Consider the following 17,477-nt stretch of genomic DNA (forward strand, 5'->3'; position numbering starts at 1 on the left):
GTGCGGTCCCGGCTCCGCGGGTTGATCTCGGCTCGGCCCGGCCCGGCCCGGGGCTCCCGCCCCGCCCCGCCCCTGCCCCGCCCCGGCCTCTGCGCGCTGCCGGCACCGGGAGGGGCCTCGGCACCGGCACCCGCCTGCGGGCAGGTGGCTCTGACCTGCACCGCCGCACCGGCACCGGGAGGCACCGGGAGGCACCGGGAGGCACCGGCCCTGCCGGGCCCGCGAAGGCTGCGAAAGGGGCAGGACCGGAGGCATCATCCCCATTCCCCCTGCTTATGGCTGAGCCCGGGGGCTGCAGGGCAAGGCCGTGCCCTGAGGGGCACCCGGGGGTGACAGGACACAGCCGGAGCCTCCCCAGGCTCCTGCGCAGGGACGGGGTGGTGGGAGGGTGGTGGGGTCAGGGACTTCTGCCCACGAGGCTCGCTGGTGCTGTGGTGAGGAGGCTCCGAGCCCTTATGGGGGCTTCACAAACACCCCTCAGCTCCCAGCCAGCCTGGTCCTGGCTCTGTTCACTCCAGTTCTGGTCCTGCCGGGACTCAGCAGCACCAGGATGTGTGTCAGCCCCACGCACCCCTCTCGTCCCCTCCCCAGAGAGAAGGCAGAGCCAGGTAACATCGGGCTATCATTTATTGTAAAAGGCCGGCGGTGCCTGCAGTGCCCTGAGCAGACTGGGCCAGGCCAGGAGGAGGTATGTCAAAGTGCTATTTACACCGAGCTCCAGGCGTGTGTCCCTGGGTCTGCCCCCCCCATGGGTCCTCGCTCTGTTCCTGCTGCCCCCATCCCTCTCAATAAAAGCTTTTAGCAGCTCCCTGGGCCTCGCTCTTGGTCAGGTCCTTCCCCGAGTGTCCCTGGCACTGGTCCCTGGGGCTGGCAGGGCTGGTGTCAGTGCCTCGCAGCGCCGGCTGCGTGTCTGCACCCATGGGGCAGCCCGATGCGTCGTGGCAGGCAGTGCCAGGGTGCTCCCCACGCTTGCCCATGGTGAGGATGCCCGCGGCGTGGTTGCCGGAGCTGTGCAGCAGGCGGTAGAGCCGGCTCTGGAATGCCGGGGGGACACTTTTCCTCTTGCCCAGCGTGAGGATGCCGGCGGCATGGTTGCCCATGCCGTGCAGGAGGTCATAGATGTGGCAGGAGCAGGTCTTCTGCCGGCAGCACTCGGGCAGACTCTGCCGGGCAGCAGCCAGGGAGCAGAGCAGGAGCAGGAGCAAGAGGCAGGCAGCTCTCTGGAGCTGCTGGAGCAATGGGCAGCGTTAGTGCAGGGCAGCAGCAGCGCCACTGAGCAGCCTGCCTTGCCCACCGGTGTCAGCCCCGTCTGCCCTGGTCACTGCAGTGCTGCTGTGGGGTCCCAGCCCCACTCCCAGTGCACGGCAGCACAATCCCAGCCCCCCAGCCCCAGCACCCATGGACCCCAACCACACTGTGACCACCAGCCTGATGTGGGTGCCCTCACCAGCACAAGGCAGCCGCAGCAAACACCCTCCCCTTGCTGCCTAGTGCCAGAGCACCCACACTTGGCACCACAGGCACCATGTGTCCAGCTGCCTCCTGAGGAGCCCAAGCAGGGCTGAGCCCCCCAAGTGGCCACTGACCACAGCTGGGGAGCCCTGGGGAGGAGCCATGAGCTCCCAGCTACCCGAGGAATTGGCCAAGCCCCCTCACACCCCCGGCCCCACATCCCAACCTCCCCCCCCAGTCGCTGCCCTCCTGGCCCCATAGGTTGCAACACCCCACCCCACCTTGGTGTTGGGCACCTCCATCCTTCCTGGGGTCTTCAGGTGGCCGAGCAGCGCTGGGGCATGTCCTGCTGGGCAGCCGGGAGCACAGCACCCTGTGCCACTGCCACAGCTGCCGCTTTATAGGCCCCGGCACAATAGTGATGCCAAAAATACCGGCTGGGCCGGGCGGCTGCGACCGGTCTCTGGGAGACACGGGCCGGTAGCCCGGAGACCGGCCAGGCCTTTCCCCTCATTTGCAGCTCCTCATTGTGCGGATGCTCGGGGGCGGCCGCGCTGCCGGGGCGCCTGGCACTAATGAGGTCGTAATTGCCCACGGGCCCTATGGCAGGGCAGGCACAAAGGGGCCGAAGGGCAGCGCTGGGCTGCTCCCGACAGCAGCAGTGCAAGGGTCCGCTCCTTGGGTCCCCATTAGGCTAATTAGCTTCCTGAACAAACGGGTCCCGGCAGCCGCACGGCTCCTTGACGTGGGGAGTCGTCACTCTGCGCACAGCTGGTGATGGGGGAGCAACGGTGCCACCCTTCATCCCCTTTGGTAACCCCATCCCACCACAGCCCTGCACCAGGCACCCGGAGGGAGCAGCAGGGCACCTTGGTGGGTCTCACACTCTTTATAATGCTCCACAGCCACAGTCGGACCCCAGACCACCACCTGCACACTGCTTGCGCCAGGACCCCCTCCCCTAGGGAATAAGCCCTGATGTTTCCCTGATGAGAACACAGCTCCTGCCTGGGCCCATCTTTGGGCTGGTGAAGGCAAAACCCATGGCCCTGGAGGGGGCAGAAGCTCAGCCCCAGGGGCTGTAACGCAAGAGGGCTCTGGCACGGCAGGCTGGGGGTCCACACACACAGGGGTGCCAGCATCCCTGCCGGCCCTGCGGCAGGGCACTCACTCTCGAAACGGATGGAGGGATGGATGAGGCCCCGGGAGCTCAGGCCAGGGAGAGAGCTGGAGCAGGCGCATCCCTCCCCAGCCTCCTCCTTGGCCCCACCGCAGCCCCTCTACACAGCAGAGCACAGCCCCACACGCGTCCCTCCACGCACAGAGCCTGCAGGCAGGCAGCTGCCTGTCCATAGGCAGGATGAGGCTCCCTGGTCCCGGTCCCTGCAGCCGGGGAGTGCTCAGTCCGGGCCCCCAAGCCCCAGGCCCGGGTCAGCAGGATGCCGCGTCGCCACCTCCTTCTGTCTCCGGGATGGGCTCCAACGGGGCGCGCAGCCGGGAGGGCTCCGGCGAGGCCGAGCCGTTCCTGCCGATGCCGCAGGACTGTCCCGCGTTGTGGATCTGCCACAGGTTGTCCAGCGCCTCGGCCTTGGCGTGCTTGAGGAGGTCAGCCTGGCCCTGCCGGGGAGAGGCCGTCACCGGGGATGCCCCACTCGGGCTCCCCGGACCCCCGCTGAGGGGCATTGGGTGCCCCATCAGCCACCCCCATGAGCGGGGCTCGCTGGGTGCAGGCACCGCCTGGAGCCCCCGAGCGGATCCGTGCCATCGCCATCGCTCCCGGAGCATCCTCGGGGTTCGGGTGAGCCGGGGGCCGCGGGGCAGCGCAGCCCTGGCCCCTCACCTTCAGGACTGTGATGTTCCAAGCGAAGCTCTCCAGCGCCTTCTGCAGCTTGCGGCCCCGCAGCCCCTCCTTGGCCTCGATGCGGTGCAGCTCCTTGTGGAAGTCCATTCCTGCACACACGGGAGCGGTGCTGAGCGGGGACGGGGACGCCCTTGGCCTGGCTCAGGGGTGCAGGACGGCGGCTCCGCATTGTCCCTGCAGCCGGAGCCCGCTCCGACGGCTGCTGGAGCCGTCACCGTGGCACCGTGCTCGGCCCCAGCCCCGCGTGGTTTCGGGCTCCGGCTCCTGCACGCAGCGGCTCCCCGGGGGGCTCGGAGCGGGTCTGCCCCCGCCGTGCGCCGCGTGACGTCCCCGTGAGCGGTGCCGCATTCACCGTCCTGACGCAGCACCGGCTCCGGGCCCACGCGAGGCTCCCACGCAGCCCGTTCACCCACGGGCTGTCACTCACACCCCCCCTGCACTGCACCCGGCACCCGCCGCCTGGCACTGCAGGGGCGAAAGGGGGGGCAGGCGGCGCCTGGGCACGGGGATGGGGGCTGCAGCCCCCAAAGCGCTCTCTGCCCCACGACACTCCCATCGCAGCAGCAGGGTCCTGCAGCCAGAGCGGCCACAGGAGCCCACCCGGCCCCGCACTCATCCCGTGCCCCCCTGACTGCTCCCCCCAGCGCTGGCAGCGGCGGCAGAGCCCAAAGCCAAGAGCTCGGGGAGATTTCCGGCTGCGGCGCAGGCACGGAACAAACGGAGCTGCTGGCAGCAAGGCTGGGACCGGCTGGGGGGGGCAGCAAGGCAGGGACCGGCTGGGGGGCCCGGGCAGGGCCGGGGGGGAGCCGGGGCAGGCAGCGGCAGCACCTGCCTGTGTGGGTTCAGCCACGTGTTTTGGGAGTCCTAGCACTCGGTTGCCGCTTCTACCATCAGCCCCGGTCTGTTATTTCTGGTGCTAATTATATTGCGGCGGTTGGCAGATAATGACTCTTCCCCGCTTCCTCATCAGCCTCCTCCGCTCGCCTCCCTCTCCCCGCTCCCTCCCGCACAGCCCCTGCAGCCCACCCACTCAGCACCCTGCCCCGGCGTGGCCCCAAGCACCCCGATGGCACCCAGCACCGCGCAGGCTCCTGCAACCACACCACCCTGCCGGAACGTGGGAAAACCACAGAGCCAGGCTCAGGGCCACCAGAGCCAGAAATCCCTCTCCCATGGCTGACCATGCACGCGTGGCCATGCCCGTGCATCCAGATCCTGGTGACAGACCCACTGAACCGAGCCCTGCAGGGTTCCCCTCCGGGATGCACCCAGGTCTGTGGCACGGAGCAGCACCAAGGTTAGAGGTGCCCCAGGACCCACCTGCCTGCTGTGCCTGGATGAGCTTGCTGTACACGGCATCGGCTGACTCGATCAGCGTCCGGCTGGTCTGGATCATCTGGGGAGAGGGGTGCTGTGAGGAGCTGGGCAGAGCGGATGGGGAGAAGGGGCTCGGGCAGGGGCTGCCCCTTGCCTCAGCGTGGTCCCCGGGGTCTGGCTCTCCTCACCCAGCTGTGCATAGCCGGGTATGGTGTGACCCTGCCTGACTGGAAAGCAGGGCCCCCTCCAACACAAAGGAAGGAAGTGGCTCTGGCTGCAGCTGTTAATGGGGTTTCTCCCACCAGGCAGGACCACAGGACTCCCCATGAGCAGCCCTGGCACAGGGTGCAGGGAACAGGGGCTGCTGGCTCCCAGAGCTCAGACTGAGCTGGGTCAACCTGCTCCTTGACAAGGGTCCTCCATGGGCAGCCCCCAGCAGCCTCCCCGTGCACCATGATGGGCGCAGCGAGTCAGGGTGCCCTGTCCTGGTTGTCCTGGTGCCCCTGGCCCCACGGAGCATCCCCATGAGGAGTCGAGCCCCGGTGGGACACGGCACTTACCGTCTCATAGGCGGTGAGGACCTTGCGCAGCAGGTCGGGGATGGGGCCCTGGGCCTCCATTTGGGGGTACTTCTCTGCCAGGTTGAGGGTGACACTGGGTGAGCTGTCACTGTGCAGCAGCCACGCAGCCACTGTCAGGATGCACTGCTTCATGTTAGCGGCAGGCGTCAGACCACACAGCTCCTTAAAGGAGACCAGGGCATTCTGCGGGTAGAGACCAGCGTCAGGGGCTCTGCCAGGGACGGAATGTCCCCATTCTCCCGGCTCTCTGCTCCAGATGAGGCCCCTCACCCGCATCCCCCAGGAAGAAGGGGGACCTCCATGCTCCCCACTGCTCACAGGCCAGCCCTATCCTCCCCTAGGTCCCCAGTGCCTCCGCATGGTCCGTACCTGCACGTTCTCCCGCAGGTCGGTGGCTTCCCGCAGCGGCTGGGTCGCCGTCCGGAAGACCTCGTCGATGGCCTTGATGCCGGTGGCCTTGGTGGATGTGTACTCCCGCACCCGGCGGCCCCGGCGCCCTGCCAGCCCCCGCCGGTGCCCCTTGCCCCCGCCTCGGCGGTCAGTGATGGCCACGTGCACAAAGAGAGTGGCGTGGGGCAGGGGCTCTCCAGCGAGCGACTGGAGCGGGACGTGGCGGTAGCCGGGCTGCAGGCACTCGAAGGGGATGGTGTACTGAGCGATGAACTCATCCCCAATGTAGTCATCATCCAGCACGACGAAGCGCAGGACAGCCAGCTCGGGCAGGTTGATCTGGAACTCCAGGCTCTCGTCAAAGATGGGGTTGTCCCCGCTCTGCAGGGCCGTCTTGGTGCGGTGCTCGGCGCAGTCGGCTGGGATGCCGTGGATCTCGGCGCAGACGTAGGGCTCCACCACCTCCCCCTTGGCCCCCGAGCCCTTGGGCTTGGGCAGGTTCTGCCCACTGATAACCTTGAGGTGCAGGAGCTGTGCGGGCACCCCGGGCAAGGAGTCCTTGGCATTGGCACTGAAGTAGGAGACCTCCTCCCGCATGATGGCGGGGCGCAGGACGTAGCCGCAGGCGCCGTTCTGCCGGAACCAGCCCGCGTTCAGGTCCATCATGAGCCCTGGCGTCTGGTAGTTCATGGCCACCATCTGGCAGCCGCACTTCCAGAAGTCCTGCGGGTTCATGTTGCTGGCGTCGATGCGCATGGGGCTGGGGTAGATGCGGGACAGGAACCGCTTGTTGTAGCTCACCAGCTCGGCCGGGCACTCGTTGGCAAAGCGTCCTGCCTCCACCTCGCTGAAGGAGCACATCTCCCAGTACCGCTGCCCGCGCCGCGAGCTCTCAAAGTCCTGGAAGGGAACGGCCTGGCACAGGCTCACCAGCTCCGAGAGCTCACGGCTGAGGCGCAGGCGCCGGGGGCCACCCGTGTCCGGCACCTCCCGCTCCTCCTGTCCCAGCCGCCGCGCCAGCTCCCGGCCTTCCTCCTCGTCCGACACCTCCCCTTCGCTGTCCTCGCAGCCGGGAGGCAGCTTCTTGCCCTTGATGAGGATGCGGCCCTTGAGCTGCTCCGGGGAGGGCAGGTAGGAGGCAGCGGGGTTGGGGGGCTCCAGGTACAGCTTCTCGCCCAGCGTCTTGCGCAGGCACTGCGCGGCCAGGCGCTGCTGGGGCGCTGAGCACCGCACCACCAGGCAGAGGATGAGCGGGTAGGCAGAGGCGGTGAAGGCGTGCTGGTCGATCAGCCCCACCACGGCGCGGAAGGGCACGAAGGAGGCGGCTGAGGGGCTGGTGTAGACCACGGGCTCGCCCTCGGGGCCATCCCACAGCACCAGCTCGATGCTGCGGCAGCCCAAGGCCAGGGCGCTGATGTAGCCGCTGATGTCTGAGCGGCCCCAGAAGTTGTCCTCCAGCAGGCAGGCGCTGTGGGCAGAGCTGATGTAGTAGTGGGAGAGGGGCTGGGCCATGTCCTGGCACACCTTGCGGTGCTGCGGGTCGAAGATGGAGCAGTCAGTGGAGAGCAGGTAGCGTGTGAAGCCATCGATGGCCAGGTAGCCCTTCTCCCGGCCCTCCTTGGAGGGCTCGTACTTGCCAACAATCTCCAAGCACTTCTCCTCCGTCACTCCCTCCATGCCTTGCTCCACCTCCAGGAACATGAGCAGGTCCTTCAGACCCAGGTACTCCTTGTTGCTGGAGAACTGCACCAGCAGGAAGAAGATCTCGGGGCGGGTGCAGAGCTCGCAGTACGCCTCCACGAAGAGGTCGCAGGGCACCTCCGCACCGGGACGCTCGCTGGCCTTCTGCAGCTCCTTGAACTTCAGCTCGATGGTGGAGGTCTTCATGCCGGGGTTGAGCGCCTTGATCAGCTGCACGGCGCGGGATACAGGGATGCGGCCAGACTTCTCCAGGTCGGCGAGGTCGAAGACGGAGGAGATCCAGGACGTCCGGAGGCTGGGGTGGCCGGTCCCGGGTGCCTCGGGGCTGTGCTTCCCATAGGACACCAGGTACCGGAGCCCCATCACCCAGGCGCTCACCACATCAGCCGAGCTGGCCACCAGGTCCAGGGACTCGTAGTTGTCTCCGTAGATGATGGAGAAGGCGCACTCATCGGGGAACTGGTCGGAGAGGCCATTGCTGCGCAGGACAGGCGTCTTCTTGCCCACGCGCACCTCTTTGACCGACTTGATCTCAATCTTGGCCTTCTCCGAGTCCTTTTTGGAGGGCTCCCAGCGCACGGAGCGCATGTCAGCATCCAGCACAAAGAAGCGGCTGTACATGCGCGAGTTGGAGCGCACCTTCTTCAGCTCGCAGCCCTCCAGCATGAAGGAGATGCAGGCAGCCGTGCTGTTGATCTTGCGGTCGTTGGGCATGGTGCTGAAGGACACCGTCTTCTTCTTCTGCGGCGGCCGCTGCCGGGACCCATCCTGCCAGGGTGGGAGAAGGAGACAGAGCCGTCAGGGATGGGGCAGGCAGTGTGTGACCCATCACGCTCTCCCCACCCCAGCCCCAATGCACAGCACAGCATCCCAGGGTGCCCCAGGGCACCCCAGCGCCACATGAAGCCCAAGTCTGCCCCAATCCAACCCAATCCCTGGAGGCTGGGAGCTGGCTCCAGCCCTGGCCTCCCCCATAGCTCACTGCCTGGTTTATTTTAACTCTGCTTTCCTTCCTTCCTTCCTGCTCCCAGCCCTGAGCCGGATCCGTCCCCACTGCTCACTCACCATCAGAGGCACGGCCGCACGCAGGCAGCCCGGCACGGTCCCCATCTCCCTGGCTTGGGAACACCGGAGGAAACCAGGTGCCTGCAGGAGCAGCCCATGCCCACAGCATCCCCATCCCTGCACTGGGGCTCCCCCCATGGCCCCTCACACCTTCCCCTGCACTCCAGGGACCAGCCACAGGCACCATGGCAGCGCAGTGAAGTGCAAGGATGTGTGGGGTGCCCCTTGGTGATGGAGCCACAGAGTGTCCCTGGGGACTCCCGCTAGGCCCCCACTGCATCTACTGGGGAACGCTGCAGGACACCAGTCACCACCAGTGCCACTCACTGTGGACGAGTGTGGCCCATGGCCCCATCCCACAGACCTGGTGATGCTGCTGCCCGTACCCCCATGCCAGCCCTGCTGCTCAGCAGGGAAAGGGGACCCTGCTGCCAAGGGGTTGGAGAGGGCAGGAGATGGGGGGGGGAACAGCAGGGCAGGGAGCATATTATGGGATAGATTTCATTAAGTAGCACAGTAGGAGGAGATCTAATCCACTTCTTCAAGATTATGGTGAGTCACCTCTAATCTGGTGGTGTCTCCAGCAGGGGCAGGTCCTGCCCAGCTGTCCAGGTTGAGGGTGATGGGATGTCCCCTTCCGGCACCCCAAGAGCTTCAAGCAGGAGCAGATGGGCAGCCTGGGTGAGCACATCCCCATGCCTGACCCCAAAGGGTATGAATCTGCTCCAGTCCACAGCCCAGGGGCAATCAGGATGGGGCATGCAGGCACCCAGCCAGTTCCCCAGGGATGCTCGGGACACATCCCAGGGAAGAGGAAAACCGGTCCTAGCCCTTGGCCCCACGTTAGAGCCAGCTGGATCCTGGTCACACCATCGGCCAGCCCCACGGGGAAGGACTCCGGACACTTCCTGCGAGCAGCGCCCTGAGCACCCACTGCCGGAAGCCCCATCACCCTCGAGGGGTGATGTGAGCACCGCAAATGGCTCCATCCTGCCCCGCAGCTCCGGGACCCGCTGCTCGCCTCAGCACACACCCCCCCCGGGCGGCTCCGCACCGGGCTCACAGCCGAAAACAGGAAATCCATCCGGAAAGGAAACACGGGCGGGGGGACCGCTGCACCCAGCGCCGGGACCTGCCTCCTGCTGCACCCACCGCAGGCAGGCGGGTGAACACCCAACACCCTCCCCTCAGCCCCCATCCTCCCAGCCTGGGAAGGGGAGCGGGTGCCTGGTGCAGTGCATTGGGCTTCTCACCCCGACCTGGGGACCAGCAGGGAAAAGCTGCTGATCACAGGCAGCCCCTTATACAGGAGGGCTTCAACCCTGGGGATACCCAACTAAATGCTCTGCGAGGTGCAGGCAGGAGCAGCACAGGCAGCCAGGCCTCAGAGCACAAGGTGATACCAGCAGCAGCGCAGGCAGGAGGATGTGGCATCCATGGGAGCAAGGAGCATCCCTGGTGACAGGGCATCCCACTCACTGTGCCACTGCCACACACAGCACCGACACAGCCCAGCTCTGCGGCACCAACCACGATGCCAATGGCAAGTGTGGGCATCGAGGTGGGCACAGAGGGCACGTCTCAACCCGGCTGCCTGCGCTCTGCCCGGCTCTGCTGCATGTGCTGAGCACCTCTTCAGCCAATTACTTCCTGCAATGGGTGCCCTGGCAAGTGCAGCAGCCCTTATCTCAGCTGCCGTGTGATGGCCGCTGTCACTGGCCACACATCCCACTCCCAAGCACAGGGATTGGAAGACCCCTCCTTGCCTGCTGTGTGTCCCCCCTCCCAGCAGCTCGTGACAGCAGGAGACAGAGGAACCGAAAGCCTTTGGGGCTGTGGTGTCTCGGCCTGACCGCGGCTTCGCTGTCCAGCCAGGAGAGCAGGATCCCTCTCCCGGCCATGGGGTGTGCGGTGGGGAAAGAGCTGCTCCCCAGCCTGGCCGTGACATCGCTCACCCACAACCAGCTTCCCCAGATCCCACCTCTTCCCACTGCCCCCTTCCCGGGCTGGGGTGCAGGCGGCAGCAGCCGGCAGCACCGGAGCGGAGGCAGTGGGAGGCCAGGCACAGCCAGGGCTTTTCTATCACCATTTGTTCCCTGCCAAGAAGAGAGCGAGTGACACATCCACTCCCCGCGGCACCAGCTGCCGCTACCCTGTAGGGGCCGAGGAGCCGGAGCTCGGCACAGAGGGACCGCACAGCTCCTGGGGCTGGCGCGGGATGGGGAGGGGGCATAGGAGACAGGACAGTGGGGTGCTGGGGAAGGGTCACCTCCTGCAGCGGGGTGGAACGGATCCAGTATTCCCCATTCCCATTCCAGCATCCTCACCGGAGCTCCAGCCCCCTCCGCTTCCAGCCTGGGAAGAAAGCAGGGAGCAGGTTCTATAGCCAGGGTATGGGGATGCTCTGGCACAGCTAGTGCCAGGCTGCCCCTGCCCCAGCACAGCTGATGCTTCTCGCTTTCAGATTCACTCCTCCAGCCTGTTCTGGAAATCCCAAAAAATACCAGAGCCGTCAGCTCTTCCCACACGTGCCTCCACTCCATCAGGCAGCCCCTGCCCTGCCTGCAGCTCGGCTGTGCCCATCGCTCCAAGAGCCTGGCACCAGGCCCCCCCCCTGCTCCGCAGCCCCTGCACCAGCAGCACGGCAGAGCAGTGGGTGCAACCCCTGAATCCCACCCACCACCGCGTGAGGCTGCAGCAGACCCCACAGCGCAGGAACAGCCTCAGCATCCCCCACGGATTTGGGCTTGGGCAGCTGCTCCCCAGGTCCTGCTGGGGCTGGTTGGGGCCCAGACCTGTCGGGGGTCCCCATGGACCCTCTCCCCAGCTGCTGTGCAGGGCTGCTGCGAGCTGCTCCCTCCCACACGGAGGGGTCTCAGCCGGTGGTGATGGAGGGGCTGGCAGAGGACCCGTGTCCCTGCTGCACTGGGGAAGCAGCAGAACCACTGCTCCCAAACAGGTGGGGGCAGGAGCAGCACGGTGTGGACCCTCCAGCACCAGGACAGGATCAAGCCCCGGATGGGCTTGTTGATGCCTGACGGATCAGCAGATACTGGGAACGCCGTCCGGGTTTGACCTCCCGCAGCAGCGCTGGCCCTGGGCCACCCGACCTTCACGTGAGGCCAAATCCCGCGGTGACGCACGGCGGTGACGGGGATGTGCCCAGCCCGGGAGCAAGCGAGAGCATCAACCCCAGCCTGCAGCACCCACGGCTGATCCCTGGGCAGGAAGCAGCAGTGTGCGGCCCCGGGAGGAGAGGGAGACCCTGGCCAGGTCCCCAGGGAAACCGGGCACAGAGGCACACGGGCACGGGCCTCTGGCTGCATGGAAGCACCAGGAGGTCTCTCGAGTGTCACCGCGTGGGGCACAGCCCGGCTGGGACACAGGGTCCCTCCAGGCGCCCTGAGGAGGGACCAACGGCTCTGCTCAAAGAACCTGGTCCCCGGGGGCAGAAGAGCGGGGCTGTGCCGGCCCCACAGGAACAGCCCCCACACCGGGTATTAATAGCACCGGAGCAATCCCAGCTTTAAATAGGCTGCCAGGAGTGGGGAGGCGGGTCCAGGCGGGCAGGACCTATTGTGTCAGCGAGCACCGTCGGCAGAAGCACAATTAAGGGGGTTCATTGAGGAAAACACGCATGTGGCCCCCTGCCCACCAGACGCTCAGAGACCCTCTGGGGCCCAGAACCCCTGCCCAGCTGCAGTACAGCTCTGGGGAGGTGTTGAGAGCAGGTCAGGCGCTGGCCAGGCTGGGCCCAGTGCTCAGCACCTTTGCAGGAGTGAGAATGGGAAAGCAGAAGGTGCTCGGGAGCCAGGCTCAGGCATCTCCTCACCAGCACCCATGGGTGCCCTGAGCGGGACAGGGCGATGCTGTGGTGCAGCAGGAGCAGCGTGGCCATTTGGGAACCCATGGGCTCAGCAGTGGCTGGACAGGACGACTCACGGCCACGCAGAGTCAGGCCTGGTCCCGCAGCATGCAAAGCCCGAGCCAGGCTTTGCCCTTGGGGACCCGGGTGCCTGGAAGGGCAAGGGGACTTGAGCAACCCTGGCACGAACAGCGCCGGTGAGCCCGGTGCCGCGGGCGGGGGCAACCGCCGGGTACCGATCCGGGGCTGCAGCTCCACAAACCGGGGGCGGGGGGGTCGGCGGGCACGGGCAGCACCGTGGGCAGGCAGGGCCGGTGCCCACGGGTCCGGGGTCCGCGGCACCCCGGGGGGCACGGCTCGGTGCCCCGAGCACGGCGCAGGTGCCGGCGGCGCCGGTGGATCCCGGTGCGGGGATGGGCGGGAGGGGCCGGCGCGGGGCTCTCACCTTCATGATGCTGGCCCGGGGCGCGGCGGGCGCGGGGCTCCGCTCCGCCGAGTCCTCGCGGCTGCTGCTGCCCGAGCCCGAGCCGGGGCTCCCGCCGCCGCCTCCGCGGGGCCCGTTGGGCAGCGGCGGGGCGGGGCGGGGCGAGCCAGGTGGCGGGGCGCCCCGGGGCCCCTCCGCCATCCCCCGCGGCCTCAGGGCAGCGGCCGCCGCGGGGCCCCGGGCGCCCCCGGAGCCTGCGCCCGCCGCCGCCGCCGCTGCGGGCTCAGTGGCGGAGCGGGCGGGAGGCGGCGCGGCCGGGAGGAGGGGACGGGCCGGGGGCGGGGACGCGGACGGGGACGGCGCGGCCCCCCCACCCCACCCGCCCCGGGCTGCAGCGGCGGGGAGCGGGGATGGGGCACCGGGTACCGAGCATCCCCTCCCACCGGCCTCCGCCCAGTACCGCAGCTTCCGGGCCCGGCGGCTGCCCCATCCCGGTGGGACCGCGGCCAAGCCCGCACCCGGGCACCCACAGGGAACCGCACCCCGCAGCCTTGGCACCTGCAGCCTGCACCCGAAACACGCTGCACCCTGCAGCCCGGCACTCTTATTGACCTTGCACCTTGCACCCTGCAGCCCTGCACCCAAATCCACCCTGCAGTCTCCAGTGGGGTCAGTGCCCCGGGCACTCGGTGGAGCCCCGGCCCAGCGCAGCTCTCCCGGGCAGGGAGTCGAGGCTTTTCCCAGGGGCCAGGTCCCTGCAGGTCCTCCAGGACGGTTTATGCTGACCCTGGATGCCAGCAGCTGCGTGGGGAGCGTGGCACAGGCAGCAGGACCAGCACCGTCGGGCTCTCTGGGTTGGATGCTGTCGCATAGGTCTCTGCTGGTTCAGGGATGCCCAAGAACCCACCTCCATTACTCCCCCATGCCCGGCTTCACCCCCCACCTCTATCCAGTCACTACCCACCCGCTCCCCATTAAATCCCAGTCTGTTCCCTCCCAGTGCCAGGCACACCCGACGCCGAGAGCCCCGCACCAGTGTCCCCATGGCCCTGGCAACAATACCCTGCCAGGCATCCCCCCAGCCACAGGCATTGCTTCTCCCCTAATCAGAGCAGGAGTTTTGTTCCAGACTGTCCAGCAGGGCTGGCAGGATGGGGCTGATCCCCGTTTCCATCCCTACTGGAGGTCCTGGCTACACCTGGGGGATGCTTTGTGTGGCCCTTATTCAACACTTTGTCTTCTGCCAGTGCCTGGCTTCCCCCCCCCGGCAGCAGCTGCCTGCAAAGCAGGCTCCGAGCACGTCAACCCTGAGAGCAGGAGGGGACAGGACCAGTGCCACGAACAGCCCCAGGCAGCCACTGAACTGGTTAAATATTCATGGCTGCCCCTTCCCCAGGACCCTCGAGGAACCAACAGCAACTTCTCAACCACCAGAGCAGAGTCAGGGCTGATGTAAAGCAACCTCTTTAATGAGGATTAAAGAGCATAGTATAAAAAACCCAATCCCAGAGCGCTGCCCTTCATTTGTTTCTCAGAGATAATCCTCCCGCATTTTGCTTCTGATATTTAAACATTAAAACCAGCCCTTGCTGGAGCTTATTCTTCCCCAAACCAGAGGACGTGCGCTGGAGGCCGGTGGAGGGGCTGCTCCATGGCAGCCAGGACCTGCCACCACCCCGCAGTGTCCCTGCCAGGGGACAGAATGGCACAAGCCCAGGAGCTCAGCACAAGGATGAGCCGAGGCTCTGCTGCTCCCATGGAGGTTTCCACTGTCCTCCCGCGGGCTATGACAGTCCCGGGTCCCTCAGGAAAGGCAAAGGCACCTGCTCTGGTGCGGGTGCTGCCAAGGCACTGAGCAGAGCGGGGCGAGCCGTGGCTGTTGGCACCAGGACCCAACTGCCCTGTGATGCTCACAAGCATCCGCGGCCCCAGCCTGTGCTCAACACAGCCCAGCAAAGGGTCAGGTCTGCTGCTGAGTGCCTGGGGCTGGGCTGAGCTGTGCTGCATGTCCTGCTCGCTCCCTCCCTGCAGGCAGCTCCGACGTGGGTGCCCATCAAAACAGAGCAGGGGCACGGTCACAATCGCTGGCTCCATCTGCTCTGCTCAGCCAAACCCCTGGGGCTGAGCACCCTCAGCGCCGCTCCTCTCTGCAGGGTGCACGCACGGTGAACCCCAGGAGCCGGAGGGCTGTGGGACTCCCAGGCTGCCCTAGGAGATGACGGAGCTCTGGATGAGCTGCAGCAGCCGCTCCTCCCGCAGGACCCTGGGCATGGGGATGGGCTTGCCCAGTGCCTCCCGCAGCCGTGCAAAGGCCCCGGCGCCCACCATGTGCAGGCGCAGGGGCCCGATGCTGCCCTTGAAGCGGAAAGATTTATAGATGGGGAAATCCTCCTGGAGACACTGGTCCAGCTGCAGGAAAAGGAGAGGCTGCCCATGCTGTGCTGTCCCAGTGGGGCAGCGTCACGCCTCAGTGTGGGCTGGCAGGGTGCAGGCAGCAGGATCTGCCCGGAGCAGAGCCTGCATCCCCTCACCTTGTAGCGCTGCCCCTCCGACAGGTCCCGCAGGCCCTGCAGCTCCACAAACACCTCGTAGTGGGGGGCACAGGCCCCTGAAGAGGCGCCTGCAGCAGCACCATGAGCATGTTAAAGCCGCCTGCAGCCCCCAGCCCCGGTGGGCACAGGCAGCCCAGGGCTGGGCATGGTGCAGGGGGGCTGGCAGAGACCCGGGCAGCTCCAGATGCAGTTCTGGGGACACTCACCCAGCAGAGCACTCTCCACGCAGATGTAATCAACCAGGCGAGCACCCGGCCACATGCCCACGGCGCGGCACAGGCTCCGGCAGAACCGCTCCTCGGGGATGCTCTCACCCCGCACGCTCAGTGCCTGGCTCTCCCTGCAGTGCAGGGGACTGGGTGGGTGCTCCAGGCCAGGGGCAACACAGGCACTGTCCATCAGACCCTGCCTTGGCACAAGCTGAGGGGTTTGGGGTGTCCTCACCTGCGCACAGGCTCCACCATGGGACACTGCTTGTGGAAGCCGGTCACCCTCAGCATCTCCCCAGCACGGCACCTGCATGGGGAGCAGCAGCGTGAGGGAGGCAGTGCCCAGTGCATGGGGTGCTCAGCCCCCCCGGACTCCCACAGCAGCGAGGGGGCACCTGTACTCTCCTGGCCGCGCCGTCAGGACCAGCTCGTACTCGCGTCCCTCCCAGAGCTCGCCCAGCAGCACCGTCTGCAGCTCCTCCTCGGCTGGGCAGGGCAGGAACTCGCAGAAAGCCCACTCAGGGCACAGCAGGAACCGTGGCGCTGGCTCCTCCGGCCACAGGTTCACACCCAGCAGCGCTGGGCAGAGGGGCACATGTCAGCGAGAGACCCCCTTTCCCTGCCCATGCGCTCTCACTCCCTCCAAGGGGAAACATCTCATCCGATGCCAAGGAGGGATGCAGCACGGAGATGCGCCCGCATCCCTGGGGCAGCGGCTCCCGGTGCACCCAGGGCAGGCTGTGGGGACACTCACCTCCTGCTGCGCAGTAGAAGGGGCAGTAGAAGGGCAGCCCCTTACACTCGGCCTGGCGGAGGGCATCGCAGTAGAGCTGCTCCGTGCCTTGCACCGTCCTCACCACCACCACCTCCAGCTGCGGCCACAGGCGCCGCACGATGCCCTCAAAGCCGCGGGCGCACTCAGCGCGCAGCTCGGCCGCCCGGGCAGCGCTGGGGGTCAGCAGCGCCTGCAGCTGCACCCGCAGCCCCTCGGGCAGCCCGGGCTGTGGCCGCAGCGTGCCCAGCGCCAGGTCCTGTGCCAGCTCGGGCCAGGCAGAGCGCAGGGCCAGCAGCGCGTCCAGCAGCTCTGCGGGCAGCGCAGCCTCCAGCACCCGCAGCGCTCGCTGCTGCAGCGCAAACAGCAGCTGCACCCGCAGTGCTGCGGCCCGCGAGGGCACGGAGCCCGCCTCGGCCGGGGTGCAGTACAGCGAGGGCAGGGGCCAGCCAGCGGGAGCACAGCGGTGATGGGGGGCCCAGGAGAGCAGCGCCGTGCCCCGGGGGTCCAGTGCCCGCGGGAAGGCTGCATGGAGGGTGTCCAGGTAGAGAAGGGACCCCTATGCAGGGAGAGGCGGGGGTCAAGCAGGATGGACCTGAGGGGTTCAGGCCCCATGGAGGCCCCTCAGCTCCCGTCCCTGCCCCATCACCCCGTACCTGCAGCAGGGGGTCGGTGCCCCAGCAGCAGCGGAGCAGCACCCAGGGGCGCAGCGGCAGGACCTGCCCCCCCGGTGCCCCATCAGCGCAGCGCTGCCCCACGGGGTGACGCTCCCGGAAAGCCTCCGACCCTGCCGGGAGAGCGCGGGGTGAGCGGGACCCCTCAGGACTCCCCCCTGCAACCTCCTCCCGCTCCGACGCCCGCCCCTCACCGCGGGCCGTGCCGGGGGGCAGCAGCCGCCGCAGCCGCCGCTCCTGGCTGAGCCGCACGTCGGTGCCCAGCAGCTCCAGGCGCCGCCGGTACCGGGCCCCGGCGCGGAGCAGCGCGGAGCGGGACAGGCGGTGCCGCAGCACGGGGACGGCGGCCACGACCGCGACAACGACCATGACCGCGACCGCGGCCACCGCCACCGCCGGCAGCATCCCGGGGCTCGCCCGCCGCCCCCAGCAGGGACCCGCGCACCGGGACAGCCCGCGGGGCTATTCCGCCTCCGGCAGAAATGACGGTGAATGACGGCGACCGGCAGCTCCGCCCGCTTTTATTTTCGTTTTCTCCCTTCTGCAAAACACCCGGTGCGGCCCCGCCCGCCCCGGCGGTTAAATCGCGAGTAAAACCCGAGCGTTCCCCCGCC

At 67.4% G+C, this 17,477-nt stretch overlaps 3 protein-coding genes across 3 annotated transcripts; all 3 read right to left on the reverse strand.

Annotated features, from left to right (window-relative positions):
* Positions 1 to 785: 785 nt before the first annotated feature.
* Positions 786 to 1,793, reverse strand: HCRT (hypocretin neuropeptide precursor; the record flags this gene model as incomplete). The annotated part of the gene is made up of 2 exons (XM_080633529.1): positions 1,734 to 1,793; positions 786 to 1,226 (listed from the first exon to the last, which is right to left on the reverse strand). Exons 1-2 carry the CDS (start codon positions 1,752 to 1,754, stop codon positions 786 to 788), a joined length of 462 nt encoding a protein of 153 aa, XP_080489655.1. The 5' UTR covers positions 1,755 to 1,793.
* Positions 1,794 to 2,859: 1,066 nt separating this feature from the next.
* On the reverse strand, positions 2,860 to 12,857 carry LOC308229478 (inactive phospholipase C-like protein 2; the record flags this gene model as incomplete). Its single annotated transcript, XM_080633527.1, has 6 exons — positions 2,860 to 3,069; positions 3,293 to 3,402; positions 4,634 to 4,709; positions 5,191 to 5,394; positions 5,581 to 8,070; positions 12,678 to 12,857. The coding sequence occupies 6 exons, from the start codon at positions 12,855 to 12,857 to the stop codon at positions 2,884 to 2,886; spliced, it is 3,246 nt and encodes a 1,081-aa protein (XP_080489653.1). The 3' UTR covers positions 2,860 to 2,883.
* A 2,007-nt stretch (positions 12,858 to 14,864) lies between these two features.
* On the reverse strand, positions 14,865 to 17,268 carry GHDC (GH3 domain containing; the record flags this gene model as incomplete). Its single annotated transcript, XM_080633528.1, has 8 exons — positions 14,865 to 15,065; positions 15,188 to 15,276; positions 15,415 to 15,548; positions 15,653 to 15,724; positions 15,813 to 15,996; positions 16,172 to 16,748; positions 16,846 to 16,976; positions 17,058 to 17,268. The coding sequence occupies 8 exons, from the start codon at positions 17,266 to 17,268 to the stop codon at positions 14,865 to 14,867; spliced, it is 1,599 nt and encodes a 532-aa protein (XP_080489654.1).
* Positions 17,269 to 17,477: the final 209 nt, after the last annotated feature.

The sequence above is a fragment of the Psittacula echo genome (genome assembly GCF_963264785.1).
Source record: "Psittacula echo genome assembly, chromosome: 23".
Classification (NCBI taxonomy): Eukaryota; Metazoa; Chordata; class Aves; order Psittaciformes; family Psittacidae; genus Psittacula; species Psittacula echo.